Below are 25,816 nucleotides of genomic sequence, written 5' to 3' on the forward strand. Positions count from 1 at the left end.
ACAACATTGAAACTGACAGAAAATAAACAGTGTTGAAAAAAAATTAAAAGTGAAGTAGAGTAAAATAAAACTCAGTAAGGTGAGAATGGGGAATGGAGTTATGTGGGGTGGAGAGAGGAAGGGTCAAGTTGTGTTGGGAAACCAGTGATTAAGTGAGAAGAGAGTTAAGTGGAGAAGATCCAAGGGAAAAGAAGGTGGGAGGGGGAGATATACTGCATGTGGATAAAGAAGGGAGAAGGAATGTCAAGGGGTAGAGTACCAATCAAGGTAGAGTTGGGATGGGAAAAAAGGCAGAATAAGGAACGTATGGTGGCTGAAAAGCAACAGGGTGAGAAGGGGCCAGAAGACCACATGTATCTGCAGCACATCATCTTTGTGAGGTAACAGTAGTTATGCATACCTTGCAGTGAAGCAAGGTTCTCTGCAACAAAATATGTTGTGTATTACATATTTGTCTGACTGATAAGTGCAGCATGTTATGCAATCACACTATTCCACAAGCTGCATAGTCAGAAGTTTCATAGTAATGTGGACATCACTGATCAGCTAGGAACACATCAGCATGCAACATTTGGCACAGAGACCATGCAACATAATTTTTTTTATGTCAGGAAAAGAATAAAAGACCCCTATGAATCTATCTTCACCTCTTTCTGACCTAAGATCTGCTTTGTGTGTGCTGCATATATACATATAAACTTACGCCGTTATTGCCTTCTTCTACCAGACAAACATCACGGTGACACTAAGGTGATAAAGGCAAAAGTTCCCTGAATTTCTGTGGGTGCTGTCAGTATTCTCCAAGGAAGGGCCACCCCAAAAATTTCATAAGCATCACAGGACCATATCCTGTGATAGATATATTGTTTCTTAACATGACGACCATCTTCCAAGGTGACAATGCCACACTTCAGACTCCTAGATGCTCATTTGGTGCTCCATGAATGTGCAGATGAACTACAATACCTCCCCGAGCCTCACCAGTTCACAACTTCACTAAGGAAATGTGGTCAGCTTTAAAGAAGATAACGTGGCACGGTTTGTCACATGGAGATATTGGAAGGGTTCAGTTAGATTTTATCATGTTAAGACACAGTTTTAGAAACAAGATTTTAGACTGCAAAACATTTCCAGAGCAGACATGGACTGTGGCAGTAAATTATTGGTTACAGATTAACACTGATGGAATTACAGGGAGGTAGGAAATTAAGAAAATTGGACCTGGATAACTTTGAAGCTACAAGGGTGTAAAGAGTTTCAAAGGTAGCATTAAGTACCAACTGGCTGAACAAGGGAAAGAAATACTATACAAGATGAATGGGACACATCATTGGATTACAAAGGATAAATTGAATAGCTGATTAAAGAGAAAAAAATGCAGAAACTGAATTTTACAAAAGGAAATGCCCATCTAAAAACAACCTGACAGAAAGTGCAAAATAACTAAGCAGAAATGGCTAAATGCCCTATAGGACAAGTGAAAAGCTATACAAACAAACCATTAGAAAAGAGATAAGCATCAGTATGAATACCAAAAGCTCAGAGGTTATCAAGTACTGAGCACAAAAGGGAATGATGAAAGGTGGAAGGAATATATAGAAGTGCCATGCAAAAGAAACAGACTGAAAGATAGTAGTATGGAAAAGGAAGGGGAAGTAGATGAAGATGAGATGGGAGACGTCACATAGAGTGAAGAATCTGACAGAGCTCTGAAAGACTTAAGGTGAAATAAGGTACTTGGAGTAGGAATGTTCCCTCTGGGTTGCTGAGATCCTTGGGAGAACCAACCATGACAAAACTGTTCCATCTGGTGTACAAAATTATGAGGAAGACTTCAAGAATATTCTAATATGCCCAATTCCAAAGGAGGCAGGTGCTGACTGGTGTATTATCAAAAAAGTCGTAGTTGCAAAATACTAACACAAGTTACTTACAGAAGAATGGAAACTGGTAGAAGTTGATCTCAGAGGAGATCAGTTAGGATTCTGGTGAAACGTTGGAACACTTTAGGCAATGGTTTCGTATAAATGTTAGATAACATGAAGCAATGCTAATCCTACAACTTATCCTGGATTATAAAATAAAGAAAGGCAAACCTACATTTATACAATTTGTGGATTATGGGGAAACTTTTGTCAGTGTTGACATAATGTAGTCTTTGGAATTGTGAAGTTAACAGGGCTGAAATATAGAGTGAAGGGTAATCTAAAACTTTTATAGAAATTAGACTGCAGTTATGAGAGTCAGAGGACATGATGGGGAGGCATATGTTGAGAAGGGACTGTGACAGGGTTGTACTCTATTCCATATGTTATTCAGACTGTACACTGCGTAAACAGTAAAAGAAACTGAGAAGCAATTTGGTATAGGATTAAACTCCAGGTAGAAGAAATATAAAGTTAAACATTTGCAAATGACAGTGTAATTCTGCCAGAAATGGAAAAGGACTTGAAAGGGCAGTGGAACAGAATGATAGTGTGAGTTGAACATGAACAAAAGTAAAACAAGGGTGACAGACTAGAAAAATAAAGTCAAAATGATGATAAGGAAATTAGGTTAGGAAATCAGAGACTAAAAGTTGAAGAGTTTTGTTATTTGGACTGCAAGATAACTGATGATAGCTGAAATAGAGAGGGTATAAAATGCAGACAGGCACTTGCAAGAAAATTGTTTCTTCAAAAGAGAAAATTGTTAACATGTAATATAAATTTAAATGTTAGGAAGTATTTTCTGAAAGCATTTTTCTGGAATGTAGCTGTATTTAGAAGTGAAATGTGGATGACAAGTAGTAAAGACGATAAGATTAGCTAGCTAGATTGAGTAGCTAATGAAGAGGTACTGAACCAAATTCAGGAGGAAATAGAACCAAGCCACAACCTTACTAAAAGAAGGGATTAGTTGAGAGGGCACATCGTAATACATCAATGAATAGTCAGTTGGTTAGGGAGGGAAGTATAGGTGCAAAAATTTTAGATGCAGATCAAGGCTTGACTACTGTAAACAGGTTGAAAGGGAAGTAATTTGTAATAGTTACACAAAGGTGAAGAACCTTGCAGAAGATAAATGAATATATACATCTGACCAGTTTTTGGAGTGAAGGCTGCAACAACCCTAATGGTTACAACTATACTCGTTCATCTTTTCTTTTTACTAGTTTTGAAGTAAGTTATCAGTTGCACAAATAGGCTATAACATAGAGATTTTATAAATATATATTTTTTTCTTTAAAAGACAAAGTCATTAAGACTGGATCTCTAATGTAAGTGGTAACAAATTACAGAGACATTTTAGCATCTGTTGGAAAAACTATTATCCCCTCATAATTACAGTAACCACCATAAGAAGCTGATATATTGTGTAAATATTATTATATTACTGAAAAACATGGCATTATAATGTTTTAAAGTCCTGTATTTTTGCCAATCCAGTTTCGCAGGGATGCAACATTTGAATAAACACCAGGGATCCCTGGTCTGCCACATCCTCGCCCAAAAGAAACAAGTCCAACCAAGGTGCCGTTTACTGTCAGTGGCCCACCAGAATCTCCCTAAAATAGAAACACTCATTATTTGTTGACTAAGAACATTATTGAAAGTCAAGAGGGAAAATATGAGTTTCCTTGCATTTGTAAACAATGATTCTATTCACAATTATTAATTTGTTCCACATAGTTTAAAAATGGAACACTCTATAGAAAAAAATGTTTTTATTATAGTACACCAGACTCAGTACAGATGTATGAAAAAGAAGCCATCAAACAATTTTCATAAGAGTAAATGTCAACAACTGAAGTCTTAAACCTTTTTATTGGTGTGTATATAAATTGTAAAAGCTATTTAAAGTAATAAAAATCTATGATGAATGGTACCTGACAGGAGTCATGTCCTCCACTGCGATCTCCTGCACATAACATTGTCTTTGTGAACTGTGGATATGTTTTTAAACACTCATTTCTAGGAAGTATATACAGTTTTGCTTGCTGCAGAAATTTGGAGCCACTCCGGGAACCCTCCTGCAATATCACATAACTATTATGCATGGCACTGACATAATAAAGCACTTCTTAAAATTATGTTGGTACTTCATAGGCTCATATTTTGTTTCATCGAAGACAAAATTCCATAGCAGTGTTATATGTGACAATATAAAAAAGGAACAACTATATCCAAGTACAAAGTTATATGGTCTTTTCTAATTAAGTTAATATTGTGACATTTTGATAATGTTGGGATCTAAATCAATATAGGAGAAAAAGTCAGTTGGTTATAGAATAACTTAGAAATAGAACACTTCCTTTCAAAGAACTGTAGGCTTTGTGGACATTATGCCCTCCATCACCTTGCAGCATTCCTACCATTTAATGAGTAGATTACTAACACAACTCATTGAATCTAGTAGGTGTGTTTTCAAGGAAATTTGTAAGCCTCTTCAATTATACTACTTTCAGAGAAGCCACACTATAGCTGCTAGCTTAGATTCTTATCAGTGACATAAGCAGCTAGTCTAAATCATTTGTCAAGCAAGTGTGTGTGTGTGTGTGTGTGTGTGTGTGTGTGTGTGTGTGTGTGTGTGTGTGTGTGTGTGTGTGTTTTGCGCTGTTCAATGCGTAGTCCTTAATTAGTTAGGTTCTACCAGAAAATTACAGCATATTTAGTTCTCTACTTAAAATTATCTTAAGCAGAGTTCTTCATCAAACATGTTGTTCAACTAGCCCCAGACAACGAACCTTCTAATAAAGCCTAGAATTCGATCAATACATCTCTTAACGATACCTTAAAAATTATGTGTACATTCAAAGTCATACCTATAATTAACCAGACAAACAATAAATGGTGATAGGAGAGCTGACTCTATGCTCGCCACACTAAGGGTTTTTTTCTTCACATTTTGATGAACCGCAGTGTCATGCATTGTTGTCTGTGAAGTCTACTGGCACAGCAATGTCATGGCAGCACTTTTGCCCACCTCTTATTTCCTTTCGAGTTAGTGATTTGGAGATGGCATAGACTGGCTGTGTACACCAAGCCTCCACACAGTCAGCACAAATAGCACCTAATTCCAGCCCTTGTCATTGACAATTTTAGTGTCAGCTCCAGTAAGCTACTTCCGTAGTTACCATACTGAAACAAATGAGTTTGCACTGCTTAAACTATATGTTTACTGTGACTGCCATCATTTCAACATGCTTCATTTTGCCTGTGATAGCTGCTCACAGACTATATCTATGACTGTGCAGCACTTTGTCTTGATAGTACTTCACTGGTGTTGTATTATTTGCCATTGACACAGATTTCTCTGGTTGTCCCTCTGGAGTGATCATGTATCCACCATCCACAACTATGCAGTGACTGTATTTTGTACAGCTGTATTCACTTATATGTAATTTATGCCCAACTAAGAGAATGGAGTCACAGACACCTTAAAATCAGCCGTGCCCCATCAATGTCAGAAACACCAGAGCAAACAGCCAGTGCCACAAAAACCAAATTGGTTTATGCAAACCATATGGATTGCTGTTAGCTGTCTGCAATCACATCTACATACATATTCTGCAAACCACTGTGAAGCACCTGGCAGCATTGTACCACATATTAAGGTTCCTTCCCCTTTCCAATCATATGTGGAGTAAAGGAAGAATGGCTGCTTAATTGCCTCTGTGCATGCTGTAATTAGTCTAATCTTGTCTTTGCAGTCCCTTCAGAAGCAATACACAGAGTTCTGAAGTATATTTCTACAGTCTTCATTTAAAACTGGTTCTTGAAACTTTTTAACTAGGCTCTTGTGGGATAGTAGCTGTCCGCCTCCAGGGGACTGTCAGTTCTGGTTTTTCAGCATTTCAATGTCTCTATCTCTTGGCTCTAACAAACCTGTGACCATTCCTGCAGCAGTTCTTTGTATACATGTAATACCCCCTGTAATTCCTACTCAGTATGCGTCAAACACATTCGAGTCATAGCCTGAGGTGGGATGTGCAAGTGATTTGTAAGCAGTCTCTTTTGTAAGCTGACTGCATTTTCCCAGTATCCTGTCAATGAAAAAAAGTCTGCCACCAACATTATCCACAACTGATGTTATGTGGTCATTCCATATTATGTTCACGCTGAGGGCTGGCAATGGCATTTTCAGAAAATGCATAAAATCAATGTCTGTGAAGAGGCACATAGAAGAAATCAGGAAGATGCCAGTGAGTGGGCACAGGAATATCAGTCCAAGCTCTCTCATTTGTATCGCCCAAGAGATGTGTTTACTATTTACTGTGGATGAAGCCAGTGCTTTCTGTAATTTGATGCCTGAAAAATACTGCATGTCAAGGGCAAAATGTGTCATGCAGGAAAACAGAGAAAGGACAGACTGACAGTGATATTTTGTTGTAATTCAGATGGTTCTGAGAAGCTCAAACCATTAGTGATTGGAAAATACAAAATCCGCATTGTTTTAAAAATGTCAAGCTATTCAATCTGCTGTGCCCTATAAGAATAACAATAAAGCTTGGATGACCAAATCTATCTTCGATAACTGGTTCAACAATGAATGGCTTCAAGGAAGAGAAATATTTTGCTAACTTTCAACCACTTCTCAGCACATCAGTTCCATGATCTGGAGCTTCCAAACAAAGTTGTCTTTTTACCAGTTAACACTACAAGCCATCTGCAGCCAAGGATCGAGAACTAATTGCCTCAATGAAATTTAGTTACAGAAGCTGACTTGTTAAAGCTGCTATCAGTGCAATTGAATTACAAGGAACATTTCTATATTGGAACATACTGCAAGCTATTGACAATGTTTTGCTGTCAGCAATGAAGCTACAAAACACCCCATTACTAGCTGTTTTAAGAAGGCGTGGAGAGAAACTGACAACGACACTGAAATTAAAGAAGAAATTGACGATCCAACATATAAACATACTTGTAATGTGGATACAACTTTGGATTCTGATGCTCCTCTTCTACAGGCTTACACCAGGTTGGTGCCCTCTAATTCTGTCAATATGGAAGAATGGACACAGCCAGACAACAAAATCTGTAGTGCTGAAGAACCAGTCATCAGTTCAGCTGATGACACACAAGAGGAATAAAAAAATGCTGTACTGTCATTCTGAGGAGGAACGTGAAGATATGACACTCCCACTGCACTAATGCTTTACTGTTATCTTCTGAGGAGTGACATGAAGATATGACACCACCACATGGTCTGAAGCTGTAGCTACAGTTGCTGTTCTCAAAAGAATTGCTGCCACTTCCGATGTCTCCATGGTATTTCTGGCTGCTCCAGGTATGGTATCTTCAGAGGGCCATAAAATTATGACCAACCGTCCGACAAACAACAATTAATGTTTTTTTTTTTTTTCATGCTAGCATAAAGATGTAAAATGTGTAATTGATAAGATTTATTGTTGTAAACTAAAACATGTATGCTGATTATAACTAAATGTGTTAAAGAACAAACATTAAAGTGTTTCCTCAGATTACTGTTTGTGCATTACTTGACACACTGATACATTGGGTACAATATTGGTCCACAATATGTATGCAATGTATTATTTGAAAAATAGCATACATTTGACAATATGTACGTACTCTTTCCCAATGAAACAAATGCCAGAAGTACTATTGTACATATACATCATAGTCATTTTCATTTTCTCTTAAAGGCCATGAAACTGAGTGCTTCATTAGAGAACTCAACAGTTGTGTATTTTTACTTAAAACCCCATTAATTCAAACGTCATTAAACTGAACTGGCTATTTTTTGGTCCTTTGAAATTCAGCTAAAGAAGGGTCTCCTGTAACATGCTGCATCTTCCTTATCAATAAATTTCCAGTTCAGTCACAAATTTTGTTTGATTCCCCACACAATCGTATTTTTGTTAAAAAATGTTACGATACCTAGTCAAACACATTTCAGAAGTTAAGAAGCGCTGCACATACCTAATTGCTTTGATCCATGGCTTTCAGGATTTCACATGAGGAATTTGCAAGTTAAGTTTTGCAAAATGGCTCTGAGCACTATGGGACTCAACTGCTGTGGTCATCAGTCCCCTAGAACTTAGAACTACTTAAACCTAACTAACCTAAGGACATCACACACATCCATGCCCGAGGCAGCATTCGAACCTGTGACCGTAGCAGTCGCACGGTTCCGGACTGCGCGCCCAGAACCGCGAGACCACCGTGGCCGGCAAGTTTTGCATGATCATTGGTTTTGGAATAAATGCAGGTTTGACTGGAAGACGTCATTTTGATTCTTGTTTTGACAGGTGTTTATCTACAATTGCCCATAGAGGATGTGCACTAACAATTCCTTATTAGCAACATCACATTTGGCCCATGCCACTATGAATGATAACCATTCCAATGCCTCTCCTATATTTCAGTGATTCCTTGAGAATCTCATGGAGCTTATTCATATCTCTACAAATTAACTCAATCATATTGTCATCACAGGACCATCTTGCAAAGAAAAGTGCCAAACTCTGCATATCCTAGTCACAGTGCTGTAAAACACATGTCTACAGTACAACTTAAATGAATGCTGATTCTTCCAGGACGATGTTTTGTACTTGTGTAACAACTCACCATGTGGAACCAACTGACTGACTGCTTAACTCACTAACCTGATGTAACTTCAATCATATCTGTTACACAAATCTGGCAATATTACAGCTGTGTTATGTACTTCATAGTGGTTTTCAGAGTATAGATGTAGCTGTGTCCCCCCCATGAACCATGGACCTTGCCGTTGGTGGGGAGGCTTGCGTGCCTCAGCGATACAGATAGCCGTACCGTAGGTGCAACCACAACGGAGGGGTATCTGTTGAGAGGCCAGACAAACGTGTGGTTCCTGAAGGGGGGCAGCAGCCTTTTCAGTAGTTGCAAGGGCAACAGTCTGGATGATTGACTGATCTGGCCTTGTAACAATAACCAAAACGGCCTTGCTGTGCTGGTACTGCGAACGGCTGAAAGCAAGGGGAAACTACAGCCGTAATTTTTCCCGAGGGCATGCAGCTTTACTGTATGATTAAATGATGATGGCGTCATCTTGGGTAAAATATTCCGGAGGTAAAATAGTCCCCCATTCGGATCTCCGGGCGGGGACTACTCAAGAGGATGTCGTTATCAGGAGAAAGAAAACTGGCGTTCTACGGATCGGAGCGTGGAATGTCAGATCCCTTAATCGGGCAGGTAGGTTAGAAAATTTAAAAAGGGAAATGGATAGGTTGAAGTTAGATATAGTGGGAATTAGTGAAGTTCGGTGGCAGGAGGAACAAGACTTGTGGTCAGGTGACAACAGGGTTATAAACACAAAATCAAATAGGGGTAATGCAGGAGTAGGTTTAATAATGAATAGGAAAATAGGAGTGCGGGTAAGCTACTACAAACATCATAGTGAACGCATTATTGTTGCCAAGATAGATACGAAGCCCACACCTACTACAGTAGTACAAGTTTATATGCCAACTAGCTCTGCAGATGACGAAGAAATTGAAGAAATGTATGATGAAATAAAAGAAATTATTCAGATTGTGAAGGGAGACGAAAATTTAATAGTCATGGGTGACTGGAATTCGAGTGTAGGAAAAGGGAGAGAAGGAAACGTAGTAGGTGAATATGGATTGGGGGACAGAAATGAAAGAGGAAGCCGCCTTGTAGAATTTTGCACAGAGCACAACATAATCATAACTAACACTTGGTTTAAGAATCATGAAAGAAGGTTGTATACATGGAAGAACCCTGGAGATACTAAAAGGTATCAGATAGATTATATAATGGTAAGACAGAGATTTAGGAACCAGGTTTTAAATTGTAAGACATTTCCAGGGGCAGATGTGGACTCTGACCACAATCTATTGGCTATGACCTGTAGATTAAAACTGAAGAAACTGCAAAAAGGTGGGAATTTAAAGAGATGGGACCTGGATAAACTAAAAGAACCAGAGGTTGTACAGAGATTCAGGGAGAGCATAAGGGAGCAATTGACAGGAATGGGGGAAAGAAATACAGTAGAAGAAGAATGGGTAGCTTTGAGGGATGAAGTAGTGAAGGCAGCAGAGGATCAAGTAGGTAAAAAGACGAGGGCTAGTAGAAATCCTTGGGTAACAGAAGAAATATTGAATTTAATTGATGAAAGGAGAACATATAAAAATGCAGTAAGTGAAACAGGCAAAAAGGAATACAAACGTCTCAAAAATGAGATCGACAGGAAGTGCAAAATGGCTAAGCAGGGATGGCTAGAGGACAAATGTAAGGATGTAGAGGCCTATCTCACTAGGGGTAAGATAGATACCGCCTACAGGAAAATTAAAGAGACCTTTGGAGAGAAGAGAACCACTTGTATGAATATCAAGAGCTCAGATGGAAACCCAGTTCTAAGCAAAGAAGGGAAAGCAGAAAGGTGGAAGGAGTATATAGAGGGTCTATACAAGGGTGATGTACTTGAGAACAATATTATGGAAATGGAAGAGGATGTAGATGAAGATGAAATGGGAGATATGATACTGCGTGAAGAGTTTGACAGGGCACTGAAAGACCTGAGTCGAAACAAGGCCCCCAGAGTAGACAATATTCCATTGGAACTACTGACAGCCGTGGGAGAGCCAGTCCTGACAAAACTCTACCATCTGGTGAGCAAGATGTATGAAACAGGCGAAATACCCTCAGACTTCAAGAAGAATATAATAATTCCAATCCCAAAGAAAGCAGGTGTTGACAGATGTGAAAATTACTGAACTATCAGCTTAATAAGTCACAGCTGCAAAATACTAACACGAATTCTTTACAGACGAATGGAAAAACTGGTAGAAGCCAACCTCGGGGAAGATCAGTTTGGATTCCGTAGAAACACTGGAACACGTGAGGCAATACTGACCTTACGACTTATCTTAGAAGAAAGATTAAGGAAAGGCAAACCTACGTTTCTAGCATTTGTAGACTTAGAGAAAGCTTTTGACAATGTTGACTGGAATACTCTCTTTCAAATTCTAAAGGTGGCAGGGGTAAAATACAGGGAGCGAAAGGCTATTTACAATTTGTACAGAAACCAGATGGCAGTTATAAGAGTCGAGGGACATGAAAGGGAAGCAGTGGTTGGGAAGGGAGTAAGACAGGGTTGTAGCCTCTCCCCGATGTTGTTCAATCTGTATATTGAGCAAGCAGTAAAGGAAACAAAAGAAAAATTCGGAGTAGGTATTAAAATTCATGGAGAAGAAATAAAAAGTTTGAGGTTCGCCGATGACATTGTAATTCTGTCAGAGACAGCAAAGGACTTGGAAGAGCAGTTGAATGGAATGGACAGTGTCTTGAAAGGAGGATATAAGATGAACATCAACAAAAGCAAAACAAGGATAATGGAATGTAGTCTAATTAAGTCGGGTGATGCTGAGGGAATTAGATTAGGAAATGAGGCACTTAAAGTAGTAAAGGAGTTTTGCTATTTGGGGAGCAAAATAACTGATGATGGTCGAAGTAGAGAGGATATAAAATGTAGGCTGGCAATGGCAAGGAAAGCGTTTCTGAAGAAGAGAAATTTGTTAACATCCAGTATTGATTTAAGTGTCAGGAAGTCATTTCTGAAAGTATTCGTATGGAGTGTAGCCATGTATGGAAGTGAAACATGGACGATAAATAGTTTGGACAAGAAGAGAATAGAAGCTTTCGAAATGTGGTGCTACAGAAGAATGCTGAAGATTAGATGGGTAGATCACATAACTAATGAGGAAGTATTGAATAGGATTGGGGAGAAGAGAAGTTTGTGGCACAACTTGACCAGAAGAAGGGATCGGTTGGTAGGACATGTTCTGAGGCATCAAGGGATCACCAATTTAGTACTGGAGGGCAGCGTGGAGGGTAAAAATCGTAGAGGGAGACCAAGAGATGAATACACTAAGCAGATTCAGAAGGATGTAGGTTGCAGTAGGTACTGGGAGATGAAAAAGCTTGCACAGGATAGAGTAGCATGGAGAGCTGCATCAAACCAGTCTCAGGACTGAAGACCACAACAACAACAACAACAGATGTAGGGACCTTGACAACAGTTCAGTCAGACAGTCTGCTTGAAAGCATGGAAGCTCATTCTAGATCAGTTGGTGTTTCCTTTATGGTGATTGAGCTCAAGGTAAGGTTACCTCCTTGAACAGGCTCCTGCTGGGGAAAGTATGCTGTGATTACTGGTATCAGAGAGGTACCTTAGTAGTTTAGAATCAGGATTCAGGTACCCAGTTTTGAAAGAAATCAAAATAACAGAAGAGCTCATAAAATGCTTAAGAATGCACATAAAACTAAGGTTAGCTTCTTTCATCAAAATATTAGAGGATTGAGTAGTAAGGTAGAAAACTGCTTGCCTTTTTGGAAAATTTGGAGCACTTTGGAAAGATAGACATCCCGTGCCTCGCAACTTATGTCCTCAATTATTTGCTGGATTTATTCCAATCTGTCTCTTCGTCTATAGGTTTTACTCTCCACAGCTCCCTCTAGTACCACAAAAGTTATTCCCTGATGTCTTAATGCATGTCCTATCATCTTGTTCCTTCTTCTTGTCAGTGTTTCCCATATATTCCTTTCCTCACCAATTCTGCAGAAAACCTCCTCACACCTTACTTATCAGCCCATATAATTTTCAACATTCTACTGTAGCACCACATCTCAAATGCTTCGAGTCTCTTCCATTCCCGTTTTAACACAGTCCAGGTTCTACTATCATACAATGCTGAGCTCCAAAAGCACATTCTCAGGAATTTCGTCATCAAGTTAACATCTACATCCATACTCCGCAAGTCAGCCGACAGTGTGTGGCAGATGGTGCTTTGAGTACCTCTATTGGTTCTCCCTTCTATTCCAGTCTCGTATTGTTCGTGGAAAGAAAGATTGTCGTTATGCCTCTGTGTGGGCTCTAATCTCTCTGATTTTATCCTCGTGGTCTCTTCGCGAGATGTACATAAGAGGGAGCAATATCCCGCTTGACTCCTCAGTGAAGGTAAGTTCTCGAAACTTCAACAAAAGCCCTTACTGAGCTACTGAGCATCTCTCCTGCAGAGTCTTCCACTGGAGTTTATCCATCATCTCCGTAACACTTTCGCGATTACTAAATGATCCTATAATGAAGCGCGCTGCTCTCCATTGGATCTTCTCTATCTCTTCTATCAACCCTATCTGGTACGGATCCCACACTGGTGAGCAAGTGGGCAAACAAGTGTTTCCGGATTGCATTTCCTTAGGATTCTTCCAATGTGTCTCAGTCTGGCATCTGCTTTATCGACGATCAATTTTATATGATCATTCCATTTTAAATTATTCCTAATGCCTGCTCCCAGACAATTTATGGAATTAACTGCTATATAGTAGCTGAATGATAAAGGATCTTTCTTTCTATGTATTCGCAGCACATTAAACTTGTCAACATTGAGATTCAATTGCCATTCCCTGCACCATGCGTCAATTTGTTTCAGATCCTCCTGCACTTCAGAACAATTTTCCATTGTTACAACCTCTCGATATACTACAGCATCATCCGCAAAAAGCCTCAGTGAACTTCTGATATTATCCACAAGGTCATTTATGTATATTATGAATAGCAACGGTCCTACGACACTCCCCTGTGGCACACCCGAAATCACTCTTGCTTTGGAAGACTTCTCTTCATTGAGAATGACATGCTGTGTTCTGTCATCTAGGAACTCTTCAATCCAATCACACAATTGGTCTAATAGTCCATATGCTCTTACTTTATTCATTAAATGACTGTGGGGAACTGCATCGAACACCTTGCGGAAGTCAAGAAACAGGGCATCTACCTGGGAACCTGTGTCTATGGCCCTCTGAGTCTCGCGGATGAATAGCGTGAGCTGGGTTTCACACGATCGAATTTTTCCAACCGATGCTGATTCCTACAGAGTAGATTTCTAGTCTCCAGAAAAGTCATTATACTCAAACATAATACGTGTTCCAAAATTCTACAACTGATCAACATTAGAGGTATAGGTCTATAGTTCTGCACATCTGTTCGACATCCCTTCTTGAAAACAGGGCTGACCTGTACCCTTTTCCAATCCTTTGGAATGCTACACTCTTCTAGAGACCTAAGTTAAGGTCTATGTTTGGTACTAATACACTTCTCCTGGCCAAGAATGCCCTTTTTGCCTATGCCAGTCTGATTTTTATATCCTAATTGCTCTCTGTCAGTCATATTTTGCACTGTCCATCATATTTTGCTGCCTAGATAGCAGAATTTCCTAACTTTATCTACTTTGTTATCACCAATTTTGATGTTAAGTTTCTCATTATTCTCATTTCTGCTGCTTGTCATTACTTTTGTCTTTCTTTGATTTATTTGCAATCTACATTCTGTACTCATTAGACTGTTTATTCCATTCAATGGATCCTGCAATTCTTCTTCACTTTCACTGAAAATAGCAATACAGAACTACTGTCACAAAAGATGAGTTGTTACATATATTAAGACAGAACACAAGTTCGGAAACATTGAGACAAGTAGATTTTGTAGTGATCAGCACATGGAAGTTCGTGCTTGTGAATTAATACTAAAATAGTTCACTTTTAATTGTAACTGTATATAAATCCCTACTGGGAAATTTTGAATTCCTTACTTTGCTCTCTGTCATACAACAGCAAGCAGTTAATAGTCTGTGGTGACTTTAATGTAAATTTTCTAAAGGATTATGATAGGAAAAATGATCTGGAAACCTTATTTTTATGCTACAATTAGATCTTAGTGATTAACTTTCCAACATGGATGGATACAGACAGTAGGACCCTCACTGATATTGTTTTCTTTGGTGGAACTTAAAACAAGAAAGTAACTGTTTACCAATTAAAAAATGCTCTCTCTGATCATAATACACAGAAAGTTAGGATAAATAACATAGTGCCTTACAGTATGGATACTCTTCAGTGGAAATCAATCAGAATAATTAATGACTACAGGACAATTTTTTTAAAGAACGGTTTACAAGATATGACCTGGGACAAAATTTATAATTAACCAAATGCAAACATAAAATTTAATCTATTCCATCATAAATTCCTATCATTATTTGAAAATAGCTTGCAACATAAGCTAATCAGAAAGGACACTATACAGCCAAGTAAAAACCATGGATCATTAGAATTATGAAAGTATCTCCTGAAATGGAAAGAGAAATGTATCTGTTGGCAAGAACAAGTAGGGATCCTGCAGCAGTTGCACACTATCAAAAACTATGCATAATTCCTAAGAATGATATGCATCTCTCCCATGTGTACAGCCCAGTTGATACTTCATAGCCCCTAAACGTACAGAATGGTAGTGAATGGAGGGGAAAGTGGCGCTGATGACAGAGCCTTGGAACAGAGGCAAAGCGCTTTGGCTGGAGAGAGGTGAAATTGACAATCACAGGTGTGTGGATTTTAGCTACAATTCTAGTCTTTCCTGTGAAACACATGTTCAGATGTAATATATTGTATAACATGATGCAGAGATATGACTTTATAATACACACTGACATTTTATATTTTCTGGAAATGTACTTGCATGCCCACACTTGGTATTTTGTGAAAGAGCCACACTCAAGGGACCAAAGATGCATGCGGCTCATGAGCTATGATTTTCCGATACTAAAGTATCAAAGTAATAAATAACAAAAGCCCAAGAGTATGTGGGGTAAGATTGTTTGAACTGATAGTACTTTGTGTAATGAATCAGTTTCAGTAACAATGAACCTCTGCAGATAAGCATACCAGCCATATTTCTGGAATTATAAGTCATGGAAGGTCTAGTAATCCTGCTGGTGCCAGGTCAAGTGGCAAAAACATCCATGGCAGATTGAACAGCTGCTACAAATTGCTATAGTCACACATGTCAACCAGCCAATATTTACAGCAAGCTCTTTGGCGTATTTATTAATAATGAACTTGCACTATGTCAGTTCCTCCTGGAATCTGGTTGGCATTCTGTTTTACCTACTGCAATGGTTTTCTGTCCACCTTAGACAGGACTGTCTTCACTCATGGTTCAGCTGACCGTTTTGGTTTCAGCAAACAGACTGAAGGCATATGGGTACACCATGAGTGTGGTTCATATCCTGGTGTTTCTCAGTCGAACTTACTAACAGTGTTGTCCAGCAGTGACATGTGGTGCTATTCAATGAACATTCAGAGTACTGTATTGACCAGGAGAAGTCCTTTTTTGTGTGTTCCCAGAATAGTCAGAAACTACTACTGGATTTAATGGTGATTAAATTGTGCTTCATAAATCGGTGTTGTTGATGAAGCAGACTTACAAAGGAAGGATTAAAATTGTTGGCTTACTCTAGTCACTCCCCAGCCAGTAACAGTTGCACTGGATCCTTGGTGTGGTTCTCTTCCACTGACTGGAAGATGTGCTGGTTGGACTGTCGTGCTCAGGTTAAATGGGGGATCCACCTGAGGAAATGAACAGCAAGTTCATATGAATGCTATCATGTTTTTATTTTCCATTTGCACTGAGTACCCAAACACCATTCTCTCTCTCTCTACACACACACACACACACACACACACACACAAACACACACACACACACACACACACACACACACACAGAGATATATATATATGTGGGTACCTTTATGAGAGCAATATCATTGTCTTGTGTAACAGGAGAGTAATCTCGATGAGTGATAACCATCTGTGGATGATGTGTGGAACCACCATCACCCCTCAATGAAGTTCCAGCTCTCAGTATAAGATCAGGTCCTGATCTACTGCAAAATAAATAATCAAAGTTAATTGAACAATCCTGAATTATTTTATTTCATCAACATATACTCAAAGTCTCCAAAATTTTCTTTCCTAAATTCAATACAGTCTACAGGAGTAAGATTCAATACTTATGCATCATGCTTGTCAAATCTGTTACAGGATTATCATAGTAATGATTTTATTCAGATCATAAGGCTCAGTACCATATTATTACTACTGCCCACTTGTATTTAAAAGCAGAGTCACTTTAAAAATATTTATTTGCAAAACAAGTCACATGGAAGCAAATTTCCAAAATAGTAACACCAGTACTGAACACAGAAAATTTCAGGTAAAAATACCTTCAATGAATCCCAAGAATAACAGACCTGTTTTACTAATTTCTGGCTCCTCAAAAACTTTGAACCTTTCTTTTTGCAACATATCACACACATGAACAAACAAAACATTCTAGCTCCAGCACAGCAAAATTTCAAAAAGAAAAGAAGTCTACTGAAACAACAGTTACTTACTAACAGAAGATAATATACAGGCTGTATTAAAAAGGACGGCACAAACTTACATGGCTGAAAGTACATGATAATAGAAGTACAAATGTCCCAGTAAACATGGGTCCGAAAATGAGCTGCTTGCGAGATAATCATGACTGTGTGATTCCAAGCTACCACTGATGTCATTGTAAACATCGTCCTAGTTAGTACACATTAATTTGAAATTTAGACTTTCGAAAACCCCTGAATCATTCTGGAATTCTTGACAAGCATGTACAACTCTCTGCTCCAGTTCTTCAACCGTATTAAAGGGTGTGCTGTACACCTTGCTTTTGAGGCGACCCCAGACACAAAAATGCGAAGGATTTAGATCAGGTGATCTTGGAGGCCAAGGTACAGGCCCGCCTTTACCTATCCATCTTCGGCCGTATCTGTGTGTTAGATGCCATCTCACACTATCAGCAAAATATGTGAGCTCCATCATGCATGTACCATATATTCTGACACTGCTGAAGGGGAACAACCTCAAGCAATCCTGGAAGATGACACCACAAAAAAATAAGGTATCTCTGTCCGGTAAGTTGTGGTGGAAGAATGTGTGGCCCAATGAGCTGATCGCCTAGTACTCCACATGTCCAGTGGATGATGCAAGATCAAATGCCAGTTGCCATGCAGTACTAAGGCAGTGCTGTCATGCCCTTACAGCCAAATACCTCTCCTCTTTTTGTGATATCATGCATGGTTGGCCCTGCCCTGGTCTTTGGGATATTGTTTTGATCTCTATAAATTGTCACCACATCCGAGAAAGAACAGAATGATTCACATTAAGCCATTAGGCCACATCAGTTTGCAGCTTTCTTGCTTCCATTCTTCTTATGGCACTCCACTGCAGAGAGCCTGATAGAAATCTTCTTTGTGCCATACCACCGTGTCTGTGACACTGTTCACAGCAATTGTGAATGTGGGAGTAGCTGGCACACACTACCCCGTTTGATAGGTGCCCTGATGTCATCACTGATGTGGGTGTCCATTGACTGGAATGCCAACTTCTATGCAGAACACAATTTTATAGATGTCTGTTGACAGTCTGTATGATTATACAATGAATCAGACACAAGACAGGGAAATAGTAGTTTGTTGCTTTAATTTCGGACACCAGTGTACATGGGATGTAGTGAAGACAGACACAGGTGGGGACAGAAAAGAAAAGGAACAGATGGCTCTAAAAATAAATGAGACATTGGTAACAACTGCATGTAGTGTTGCAAACTTCTTAAACAAGCACTTTGTTTCTGTTATTGAGTGCTTGGGGTAACCAGGTTCAGTAAACAATTGCAATGGAATGTCTGAGACCAATCTCTACAAATAACTTCTGTAAAATGGAAATGTCCCTCACCTCTCACAAAGAAGTACTGGTGGAATCTGCCAAAAAAAAAAAACCTTAAAATCAAAGTATTCTACTGGTCATGATAACATATCAATGAAGTTAATCAAAGAGTATTCATGTGAGTTGAGTTCGTCTTTCAGTTTTTTCTGTAATCAGTGTCTTATCAGTGGAACATTTCCAGATTGACTAAAATATGTGGAAGTTAAGCTTCTTTACAAGAAGAGGGATAAAGAAATACCATCAAATTGTCAACCAATTTCACTTTTTCAAAAATATTTGAAAAGGTCATGTTCAAGTGTCTTCTTAAGCATCCAACTGTAAATAATATGTTGTCCAAGTTTGGGTTCCTTAAGGCTATTTACATGTACAGTGAGAATATATGTAATTCATTAGATAACAAATAGGGAACTGGCATTTTCTGTGGCCTGTCAGAAGCCTTTGACCGTGTGAATCACAGCATTCTCGTAAGTAAATTAGAATATTATGTTGTCACTGTCAGTGATGCAAAATGGTTCAAGTCTTACATAACTAACACAAAACAAAGAGTGTCACTGCAAAATACATGTGGATCAAGTGATCAGTCTTCATATCATTGGTAATAAATTATATGTGGTGGTCCTCAAGGTTTCATTTTGCATCCATTGCATTTCCTTGTGTACATTGATGACCTCTCATCTGTTGCATTGCCACATTTACAACTACAAAACACACACACACACTTGCACGCTTACGCAAAAATAACTCACATACACATGACTACAGTCTCTGTGTGTGAGGAGCATTTGTGTGTTTGTGTGTGTTTGTGTATGTTGGTATTTTCAATGAAAGCCTTGTAGGCCAAAAGCTCACTTTCTGACAGTCCTTTTTTGTGCCTACCTGTGACTCAGCATCTCTGCTATATGGTGAGTAGCAACTATTGTTTTCATAACATTGTTACAAAGCATGTAATAAGACTCATTTTTGGCATAAATTCGAGAACGTCTTGTAGATAGTTCAAGGAAGAGCTATTCTAACAACTGCTTCTCAGTACATTTATTCCTTAACAAAATTTGTTGCAAATAATATGTCTCTGTTTCCAACTAGTATCAATACAAGAACTAGGAATAAGAACAATCTACATCAAGACCTAAAATCCCCTACCCTGGTCAAAAAAGGGGTCCAACATTCAGGAACACACATTTTCAATAAACTGCCAGCAACCATTAAAAACTTGATTTCAGATAAAGCACTCCTTTTACTCTCTAGATGAATATCTTAACTGGGACTATTAAACTAGCTTAAATAAAAATGTCTGTTAGATTTCAGTTTTGAAGCACTTGCTCACAACAATCAAGATTTGGAATTTTGTGTATGATAAATTTATTAAAAGTGCATAACTGTGTTTCATTCTGACAGTATATTAATTCTGTAAATATTATCAGTTTCAGTTTGTTGTAATGTACTCACATATTTTGACAATCTCCTGACGAATGATCAGGGAAGTTCTAATGTTCTAATGTTGTATGTTCTTTATGTTATACTTTCTGACATGTTTCACACCCACAAGAATCATCTCTTTTTTGGGTCTATGCAACAAAAACTGAATCTAATCTAATATTTTTATTTATTTATTTAGTGCCTGTATTATCACATTTATGATATTGGACTTATCAAAGTACAGAACAGTATAAAATATTACATATTTACATCACATACAAAATCTTATCATTGGTATCAACACATGTTTATAACAAAAACATTATTCTGCTTATGTACATACAGATAGAGGAAAAGCTTGTGAAACCCCTTGGTTGAATTTACTTAAACTATTAATTACTAGTACTTTAATTAACTGGGCATAGTAACATACAGCACAAAAGCTAGGTGCATAATTACATACATACATGGGTGAAAGAAGTTTGGTTTTATCTAGGTATGGTTAATAATTATGAATTTTTGTTTAGAGACTTATGAAGTAGATCTACAGATCTGAGCAAAATTCCAGGTGTTTATTAATGCTGTAGAAGCTGTCGTTTATTAGTAGATTTTTTAGTTCTTTTTTGAATGTATTACTGTTTGGTATTTTTTTTATGGTATCTGGCAATGCACTGCACAGAATTTTTGGTTTGTAAATAGCACTGTCCTGATATCTAATTTAAACAAAGTTATTCAGGTGAGAAATTAGTATTTACTAGAACCAATTCTGTTTGGACTGTATGTAAACCATATAGATACTGAAGGAAATATTGTACATTTATGATATGACAGCACTAAATGAAGATACAAAATTGATACAACTTGAAATAAAAGCGTATGTATCTGTTTGAATTATAGTTCAGTACTTACATAGTCTTTTCCACCATATACTACAGGTTTCAAACCAAGTGGGAGCATTCAAATACCATGATGTTTTGATGAGTGTCATTTCTATCATTTTCTAGCAGAGTGTTGATACATTGTGATTATTGTCATACTTATATGTTGAAATGAAAAGAATAGTTATTTCTCAGCATGCAAATAAAAGAATGTCCACAATGTCTAAACAATTTGCAAGAAAATGATATGTGTGGCACTCATTAAAGGTCTGACACATGACTGGAAATGCAAGAGATTTTTTACCATTAAAACACTCTGGTGTCTATAAACATAAATCATTAAGAAGTATCATAATATGCACCAATGAGATATCATATCACAAAGACTAAAATAAGTTTTTATTGTGAAATGCTGATAAGCATATGTGAACTTAGTAATTTTTGGTGGTATTTATATAATGTATGTTAACAAAGTTAACACTATATCATTTTGACATGTTCAGTCATGCTGAGAGAACGTGAGTGAGACCACATCATGCTGTGTTGCATGTACATTCTGTCCACATAACATATTTTGCCAAGTCCAATTGATATTGTTGTTGTTGTAGTCTTCATTCCGCAGACTTGTTTGATGCAGCTCTCCATGTTACTCTGTCCTGTGCAAGTCTCTTCATCTCCAAATAACTACTGCAACCTACATGCTTTTGAGTCTGCTTACTGTATTCATCTCTTAGTCTCCTTCTATAATTTTTACTCCCAATCTTCCCTCCAATACTAAATTAGTGATCCCAAGATGCTCAGAATGAGTCATACCAGCTGATCCTTTCTTCTAGTCAGGTTGTGCCACAAATTTCTTTTCTCCCCAATTCTGTTCAGTACCTCCTCATTATCTACTCATCTAATCTTCAGTATTCTTCTGTAGCACCACATTTCAAAAGCTTCTATTTTATTCTTGTCTAAACTGTTTGTCATCCATGTTTCACTTCCATACCTGGCTGCATTTCATGTAAATACTTTCAGAAAGGGCATCCTATCACCGAGGTCTGTATTTAATGTTTATAAATTTCTCTGCTTCAGAAATGCTTTTCTTGCCATTATGATTCTACACTTTGTATCCTCCCTATTTAGGCCATCATCAGTTATTTTGATGCCCAAATAGCAAAACTCATCTACTACTTTAGGTGTCTCATTTCCTAATCTAATTCCCTCAGCTTCACCTGATTTAATTTGACTACTTTCCATTATCCTTGTTTTGCTTTTGTTGTTGTTCATCTTACATCCTCCTTTCAATACACCATCCATTCCATTCAACTGCTCTTCCAAGCTCTTTGCTGTCTGTGACAGAATTACAGTGTCATAGGCAAACCCCAAAGTCTTTATTTCTTCTCCCTGAACTTTAATTCCTACTCCAAATTTTTATTTGCTTTCCTTTACTGCTTGGTCCCTGTACAGACTGAATAAAATCAGTGATCGGCTACAACCCTGTTTCACTCCTTTATCAACCACTGTTTTCCTTTGATGCACCTTGACAGTTATAACTGTCATGTGGCTTCTGTACAAGTTACAAATAGGCTCTTGCTCCCTGTATTTTACACTGCTACCTTTAGAATGTAAAAGAGAGCATTCCAGTCAACATTGTCAAAAGCTTTCTCTAAGTCTACAAATGCTATAAATATACATTTGCCTTTCTTTAACCTGTCTTCTAAGATAAGTCATAGGATTAGTATTGCTTTGCATATTTTTACATTTCTCTGAAATCCAAGCTGGTCTTCCCTCAGGTCAGTTTCTACAAGTTTTTCCATTCTTCTATAAAGAATTTGTGTTACTATTTTGCAGCCATGACTCATTAAACTGGGTCACTGATAACCTCACCATTGAGCACCTGTAAGCACCATCTTTAAACTGGTAGTTTGGTAATTTTCACACCTGTTGGCAACTGCTTTCTTTGGAATTGGAATTATTACATTCTTCTTGAAGTCAGAAGGTACTTCCCTTGCCTCATACATCTTGCACAACAGATGGAACAGTTTTGTCATGGCTGGCTTTCCCAAGGCTATCACCAGTTCTGACAGAATGTCATCTACTCTTAGGGCCTTGTTTCAGCTTAGGTGTTTAGTGCCCTGTCAAATTCTTTTCACAGTATTGTGTCTCCTGTCTCATCTTCATCTATGCACTCTTCCGTTTCTATAATACCACCTCTAAGTTCATCTCCCTCCCACAGACTCTCAATATATTCCTTCCACCTTTCAGCTTTGCATCTCCCTCCCACAGACTCTCAATATATTCCTTCCACCTTTCAGCTTTGCATTCTTTACTTCAGACTGGTTTTTCATCTGAGCTCTTGATATTCATACAGATGCTTCTCTTTTCTCCAAAGGCCTCTTTAATTTTCCTGTAGGCAGTATCTATCTTTCCCTTAGTGAAATATGCTTCTAAATCCTTACATTTGTCCTCTAGCCACTCTTATTTAGCCATTTTGCACTTCCTGTCAGTCTCATTTTTTTTTAGACATTTGTATTCCCTTTTGCCTGCTTCATTTGCTAAATTTTTATATTTTCTCCCTTTATCAAATATATTCAATATCTCCTGCATTATCCAAGGATTTCTTCTAGCCCTTGTCTTTTACCTATTTGATCCTCTGCTGCTTTCACTATTTCATCTCTTAAAGGTACTCATTCATCTTCTACTGTACTTCTTTCTCCTGTTATACTCAATTGTTGTCCAATGCTCCCTCTGAAACTCCCAACAGCCTCTTGTTCTTTCAATTTATCCAGGTCACATATCCTCAATTTCCTACCTTTTTGCAATTTATTCAGTTTTAATCTACAGCTCATAACCAATAAGTTGTAGTCAGAATCCACTTCTGCCACTGTAAATGATTTACATTTTAAAATCTGTTTCTGAAATCTCTGTCTTACCATTATATAATCTGTCTGAAACCTCCCATTGTCTCTAGGTCTCTTACAGGTATACAATCTTCTTTCATGATTCTTAAACCAAATTTTAGTGGTGACTAAATTATGCTCTGTGCAAAATTGTACCGGGCAGCTTCCTCTTTCAGTCCTTTCCCCCAGTCCATATTCACCTGCTATCGTTCTGTAGAATTAATGATAATTATAAAATTTAAATGGGCAAGTAATATAATGTCAGTGTCTTACAAATGAACTTATGAGATCTTTTCCTCCATTACATACCTGATCCCAACTATCAAATTGTTTGTAATTAGTGATTATAAAAAATGTGGCAGTAGGTGTCAGATATGTACTGGAGGAGAAAGTCTATCAATGGAAAATACAGAATGGAATAATGACAACATCACAACAAAAAGGGGGAGAAAGTCTCTTACACTAATTTGTAAGATATTAGTATTACAGCATTTTCAGACCTTCATTTTCCAAACTTGTTAAGTAATCTTCTGTCATATTTCTGGGACATTGACAGTATACTGCCAAGAATTTGTGCGTTTATAATATTCATCCTAATAAATGTTCTAACGGATGATAATATTAAGATGCTTGTGATGAAACATAGGAGCAATTGTAAATAAAAGTATCAGTGTTTGAGCTGCTTCTAAAAAGCTCTTGGACTCTCATAACACTGTAAGCTGGTTAATCATGAAATTACATTTGGGCCATCTGCATAACAAACTCAAGTGTATGGGTTTAGATAAGCAGTTTTGTGAAGGGGCTGCAATTTTTTAAGTAGATCAAAAAATTAAATCCACTGAGGTAGAGTTGATTCTGCACATCAACTCTATTGAGAAATATTAGTTCGAGCACATGTCATGCTGTAATCTTATCACTGTACAATAACCTGGAAAATGAAACAATCATTATTAGAGTGTTAGACACAATTTCATACAAAATAGTTTTAAAAGCTTTACTGAAAATTACTTGTCATTGATAGTTTGGAAACATCCCCAGATGGAACTATATTGTATTCATTTACAAGAGACAGACTTGATCTCTTTGAGGATGCTCACATGTAAATTAGAATTAGTGATCCTGATATCACTGTAATAGCAATGATCACACAGCTATAAATGGCAACTAAAGCATGGTTTAAATATTCCATAAAATGGACAAAGAAATAGTTATATTCTCTTTAAGAAGAGACCAAATCATTTGACTAATGTAAACAGGTGAGTGAGCATCGAAAAAAAAAGTTACATATAATAGAATAAAATAGTGTTATTGGAGTAAAACAATACAAGCTGCCCATAAACTACTCAAGCCTATCTGTAAAACCCCAGAGCAGCAGATGATAACCTATGGACCTTTCGGTTAATGTATTAGTGGCATGAAAACAAAATGTTCAGACACTTATTGATGAAACTCAAACACAACAGCAAAATGTAAGTTCAAATGTGGAATTCCATTTACATATGTATCTCCACACAAATATCAAGGAATGCTGCTCATTCAGTTGTTGTACCTATGCAAATGTGGCTGAGATACATATTAGTACTAGTGATACTTAAGTGCAGCTGAAAGTACTAAAGCCAAGTACTTAACAAGACATCTATATCTACAGCTAGACTCTGCATCCCACCATGAGGTGCATGGCAGAGGGTACATTCAATTGGACCAGTTATTAGGATTTCTTCGCATTCCATTCACATATCGAACATGGGAAGAATGACTTTTTGAATGCCTCTGTGCATGCTGTAATTATGCTGATCTTATCCTCATGATCCCTATGTGAGTGATACGTAGGTGATTGTAGTATATTCCTAGTCATTTAAAGCTGGTTTTTGAAACTTTGTTAAAAGACTTTCTCAGGACAATTTCTCTTCAAGAGTCTTCCTGTTCAGTTCCTTCAATATCTCTGTGAAGCTCTCCCATGGATCAAACAAACCTGTGACCATTCATGCTGCCCTTCTCTTTACATGTTAAATATCCCCTGTTAGTCATA

The 25,816-nt window shown here is 37.8% G+C and overlaps 1 protein-coding gene across 3 annotated transcripts in view; it reads right to left on the reverse strand.

Moving 5' to 3' along the window:
* Positions 1-3,272: 3,272 nt before the first annotated feature.
* Positions 3,273-25,816, reverse strand: part of LOC126457610 (trypsin-1-like) — a 74,947-nt gene continuing 52,403 nt past the window's right edge. Inside the window, exons 5-8 of one of the 3 annotated variants that reach the window (XM_050094062.1) lie at positions 16,594-16,729; positions 16,299-16,412; positions 3,869-4,012; positions 3,273-3,547 (exon numbers count right to left, since the gene is read on the reverse strand). In XM_050094062.1, coding sequence (XP_049950019.1) covers positions 3,401-3,547; positions 3,869-4,012; positions 16,299-16,412; positions 16,594-16,729 — 541 coding nt within the window. In that variant the 3' untranslated portion in view covers positions 3,273-3,400. Of the gene's footprint in view, positions 3,548-3,868; positions 4,013-16,298; positions 16,413-16,593; positions 16,733-25,816 lie in introns of all 3 variants that reach the window. The other 2 variants (XM_050094061.1, XM_050094063.1) reach the window with 2 other exon arrangements.

Source organism: Schistocerca serialis, chromosome 2, assembly GCF_023864345.2.
Source record: "Schistocerca serialis cubense isolate TAMUIC-IGC-003099 chromosome 2, iqSchSeri2.2, whole genome shotgun sequence".
NCBI lineage: Eukaryota > Metazoa > Arthropoda > Insecta > Orthoptera > Acrididae > Schistocerca > Schistocerca serialis.